The 5,348-nt window shown below is 38.9% G+C and overlaps 1 protein-coding gene across 3 annotated transcripts in view; it reads right to left on the minus strand.

Annotated features, from left to right (window-relative positions):
• The window catches only part of NOL10 (nucleolar protein 10), a 137,600-nt gene that overhangs the window by 116,782 nt on the left and 15,470 nt on the right, over positions 1-5,348 (minus strand). For all 3 annotated transcript variants that reach the window (XM_008584326.1, XM_008584328.1, XM_008584327.1), the window contains 2 exons: positions 3,686-3,784; positions 638-715 (listed from right to left, as the gene is read on the minus strand). In XM_008584326.1, the coding sequence (XP_008582548.1) occupies positions 638-715; positions 3,686-3,746 (139 nt within the window). In that variant the 5' untranslated portion in view covers positions 3,747-3,784. The remainder of the gene's footprint in view (positions 1-637; positions 716-3,685; positions 3,785-5,348) is intronic.

Consider the following 5,348-nt stretch of genomic DNA (forward strand, 5'->3'; position numbering starts at 1 on the left):
TTCTGTGCTGGGCAGAATCGTCAGAATGACCCCAAGTGACCTTCACCCTTCTGTAACCTCCTCCTCTTGAGGGTGTGGGTGGAACCTGTGACCTGATAAGACACTGCTCCCATGATACAGCAAAGGGGAGATTTATAACTACACGAGCTCCTTAAAAGCAGAGTTTTCTCCAGCTGGCAGAAGGGGAAGTCAGAGAGATTCAAAGCGCAAGGCTAAGATGTACCGTTGCAGGCTTGAAGGTTGAAGTGATCACGTGAAAATGAATGCAGACAGCCTCTAGAAGCTGAGTGGTCCCCAGCTGACAACCAGCAGGAGACAGAGACCCTTAGTCCTATACCCACAACAAACTGAATTCTGTCAACAACCTTAGTGAATGTGGAAGCAGATTCTTGCCCAGTGCCTCCAGATAAGAGCTCCACCTGGCTAGAACCCTGAGTTTAGCCTTGAGCACAGAACCTGTATAGACTTAAGACCTACAGAACTGTGAGCTACTAAATGGATCTTTTAAGCTGTCATATTTCTGGTAATTTGTTACATAGCAATAGAAAACTAATACACAACCCACTTCCATTTTGAAAACCAGAAAAGCAGGCAAATACAGAAAGCTATTTTCATGAATTCAAATTAAGCCTCTTACCTTCTGAGTCTAAACACCTTTCAAACTTCAAGGATAACTGGTAGGTGTCATAACATCGAACTCGAGGTTTATATGTTCCTATAAAAGAATTAACGTGATGTAAAACCTAAAGACATACATCAATATCCTACAGATATGTTGAGTGTACTTTTCGTTCAGAGGTAGGCAGGATTAATTATAACCAATCAAAGGAAAGGAATTTAAAAGCATCCCCTCCCAAATATCCCAAGAGGAAAGTGAGTAAAAGATAACAAGTCACAGAAAATGAAAGGGAAACAACAAATAAACTTCACAAATAATCCAATAAAAGTAGATAACAACAATGAAATTATTTTGTCCATCAAAATGACAAAAATGAAAAAGATGGTTAACTTTTGTGTTGGTGAGAGTGTTAAAAATAAATACTCTCATACATTGTTGTTGATTAGTACAAATTGATACAAGTTCTTTGGAGAACAATCTGGCAGAACATGTAAAATATGTGATTTAATTAATTTTTTTTTTGGGGGGGGGGCAGCCGGCTGGTACAAGAATCCGAATCCTTGACCCTGGTATTACAATTCTGAGCTCTAACCAACTGAGCTAACCAGCTATGAAATAATCTTTTTAAGATAAAAATAAAACCAAAGTGTTCTGAATAAGAAAGAAAATGATTAATTTTGGGAGTAGAAGATGATTTCACAAAAGAAAGTGTAATTTATCAGATTTGGGGCTAGTTGTATAGCTCAGTTAGTTAGAGTGTGGTGCTGATAAAATCAAGGTTCAGGGTTTAATCCCTGTACCAGCCAGCTGGAAAAAACATTTAGCAGATTTAACCTCTAACTTAATCTGTATCCTAGTTCACAAGTACTAGATTGGTGACCTTGGACAAATCAATATTTCTAGATCTTCAACAGATTATAGGCACACAAAATCTGGATCTATAAGATGAAGAAAACAAATTATATCATTAGATTACTTCCAGTCCTCAATGAATGTGTTTAGATTTCTCCAATCCTCTATACTATTTTCTGAACATAAAATGGAGGTTAAGAGATGTGGACAGTGTTAGTAGTGAGACAATCATTAACACAGAACAAAAGAGACTGGCCTGTGTACGTATGAAGGTATCACCAAAAAAGAAAGTGGCTGGAAAAGGGGTATAGATTGACACTGTTAAATCAGTCCTAGGTATTTATCAAAGACACTCATAGGTATTTACCAAAGACAAACGAAAGCATATATCCAAAATACAGACCTCACTGGAAAAGGGGTATAGATTGACACTGTTAAATCAGTCCTAGGTATTTACCAAAGACACTCATAGGTATTTACCAAAGACAAACGAAAGCATATATCCAAAATACAGACCTCTACAAGATTGTTCATAGGGCTTAATAACAGCCAAAAAATGAAAACAGCCCAGGTGTCTATCAAATGGAGAATGGATAAATAAACTGTGGCATATCCATATAACAAAATACTATTCAGTAATTGTAGGGAAAGTAAAAGTAAATAGTCAGGATCCCTCGGGGGCTTGGAATCTTGCTGAGCACTTGATGTAAATGATAACTGTGCACGTGTGCCCAGGTGTTCCTTGGCTATTGTATGTGGATGTGCGTGGTCACCCTGGTGTTCCTGGGTTATCGGACTTAAGTATAAAGGATGAGCAGCTCTGATCCACGGGGCCCCCCTGCCCCTGGGATGATGGGGGCGTGCCACGGGGAGGCAGCTACTGCTGCTGGAGGCTGTTACTACAAGCTGTTGCTGCCAGAGCCCTCGGGACACTGGGAGGCCAACAACACTGCCGAGGAAGCCAAGGACTGAGCTCACGTTGGAATGAACATGTCAACTCTGCCAATGGTTCCCAGGGGTCTTTCCCAATTGCCTAGCTCACAACCTGTATGTGAGGGGTCTGGTGACTCAGCTAGGCACATGAGGGGTCTGTGACCCAGCCTGCATGGCATGTGAGGGGTGGGTGACCCAATCTGTACAACGGGTTTGAAGGGGTGGGTCCTAGTCTGACAGTCATAAAAAAGAACAAGCCATCAATATATATAACAACATACATGAATCTCAAATACAAAAAAAAAACACAAAAGAACACACAGTGTATGACTGCATTTATATAAAGTTCTAAAACAGGCTAAACTTCTATGGTGAAAAAAAATCAGAGCAGTGGTTGCCTCTGCATGGGTAGACACAGGCACTGACAGTGAGGGGCTGAAGGAATTTTCTGAGAGGAAAGTTCTATATCTTGACAGGGGTTTGGGTTACACAGGTGTGTGCATTTGTCAAAACTCAAATGGTAAACTTAGAATCTGTGCATTTCAGCTGGCTAGTTAGCTTAGTTGGTTAGAGCTGTGGTATTGGTAACACCAAGGTCAAGGGTTCAGATCCCTGTATTGGCCGGCTACCAAAAAAAAAAAAAAAATCTGTCCATTTCACAGTATATAAATTTTACCTATAAAAAGGCACCATAAGGGCCACCCCGTGGCTCACTTGGGAGTGTGGTGCTGATAACACCAAGACCACGGGTTCAGATGCCTATAGAGGGATAGCTGGTTAGCTCACTTGAAAGAGTGTGGTGCTGATAACACCAAGGCCACAGGTTCAGATTCCTAGATAAGGATGGCCAGTTAGCTCACTTGGGAGAGCGTGATGCTGACAACACCAAGTCAAGGGTTAAGATCCCCTTACCAGTCATCATTAAAAAAAAAAAAAGCACCATAAATAGATATCAATAAATGTTGAGCTCTAGTTAATGATAAACATGCTAAGGTATTTAGGGGTGAAGTATACTGGTATCTGAAACTTGCTCTGAAATGTATCAAAAAACAAGATGAATTGATGGATGGACAGAGACAGCTAGAAACATGATAAAGCAAATACAGTAAACTACTGCAGAACCTAGGTGGTGAAAAAATGGGTGTTCACTGTATAATTTTTTTCAATATTTCTATATGTATGAAATTTTTAATAATATTAGGGTAAAAAAAGGTGACCTTCCCACCACACAGCATTTCCTGCTACAAAATGTATGTGAATAATAACCAAAAAGATGCTTACCAGTTGCTAAAATATACTGTCCATCTTTTGACACCTTTATAGTGGTACACACAGTAGGCATTTCAAAATCCTGGATAAGTTCAATTCTCCTACGGACATCTACAAAGAGGGAAAAAAATACTAGTTTAATGAACATGTACTTATTATTATTCTCCATCACAGGAAGACAAAGAGTACTGAGCAGTCACAGCAACTACAAACAGGTAAAATGTGTCCCAAATGCTTCCAAGCCTTTGGAAAAGACACTGTACAACCCACCCCATTAAATAGCAAGGTTTTCTTCTTAGATCATACATTATTTTTCTTAGCTAAATATTTTATTTTTACTTTTCAAAAAAGAAAAAAATATCAGCATCAATTAGATTAAAAATTTCCACAATAGTCTGTCAAGCATCCAGTTTTAAGACCCGGATAAAGAGGGAACAGAATAAACATTAAACCACTATCATTACTCGATCATGATGAAGCCAAAATTTTAATAATTTTCTTCTCCAAAATAATAATAGGTTTAAGCCTCCCTAATCTTAGGTTTATAGAAGAAACTGCTACCAAGCTGACTCTTGCCTCTGTTGGCACCGCTGATCTGCAGCCAAGTGCATCTGGGCTCGAGGAAGACTTAGTTCAATATCTCTGGGTCAAAACACTAACGCTGACTCTCAAAAAAACCCATTCCTTCCTACAAGAAAGTGTGTGTTCTTGCTGGCTGCTATCATAACAATGTGCCTATTGCAGACACTATTTATCACTCTATGGTATATTATTGCTGTGTTTATTAAACCCAAATAGAAGATCTAAACCAATTGAGGAGAGGCCCACTCAATCTGGAAGGCACATATTAGTTTTGAGATCAGTTGGGAGAAATAGTCAATGAGCAATTTTTTCCCCTAAATATTCTGAATTGGTTTTGTTACACACGAGAACACTGCAGTGGGAGAGTCACATAAAATCAGAAGTTGTAAACAGTACTAAATCAGCAGTTTTTGTTTTCTTTTCATTTAAAATTTTAATTTTCTTTCTTTTTTTTTTTTAAAGATGACTAGTAAAGGGATCTTAACCCTTGACTTGGTGTTGTCAGCACCACGCTCTCCCAAGTGAGCCAAGGGCTGGCCCTTAAAATTTTAATTTTCTAACTTTAGTACTATATAAAGCTTACTTTTCCAAGACACTTGCCTTGGGGTATTTATCTCACATCCAGAAACCCCTTCAATATCTTAGGTCTTTGGTTTTTAGTGAATAAGTTAAACAAAATATATCGGAAGATAAATCTCCTTTCATAATGAATGACAAGTTGCAATAGAAAAAATTTAATAAAGATTTGTTCGCCAAAATAACTTAAGTTAAAGAATCAAAATCAATCGGATCTCCATACCAGCCAGCCACCAAAATAAAAAGAATCAAAATCTTCTGCAGTAATATCTTATTGTTAAAGCTCACACATACTATATGTAAAATTACTTTGTTCAGAAAGAAAATGCTCATGGGCCGAGCCCGTGGCGCACTCGGGAGAGTGCGGTGCTGGGAAGCGCAGCAGCACTCCTGCTGCGGGTTCGGATCCTATATGGGGATGACCGGTGCGCTCACAGCGCTCACTGGCTGAGCGCGGTGCAGCCGGTCTCAAAAAGGACAAAAAAAAAAAAAAAAAAAAAAAAAAAAAAAAAAACTC

The sequence above is a fragment of the Galeopterus variegatus genome, unplaced genomic scaffold, assembly GCF_000696425.1.
Source record: "Galeopterus variegatus unplaced genomic scaffold, G_variegatus-3.0.2 Scaffold3225, whole genome shotgun sequence".
Taxonomy (NCBI): Eukaryota; Metazoa; Chordata; class Mammalia; order Dermoptera; family Cynocephalidae; genus Galeopterus; species Galeopterus variegatus.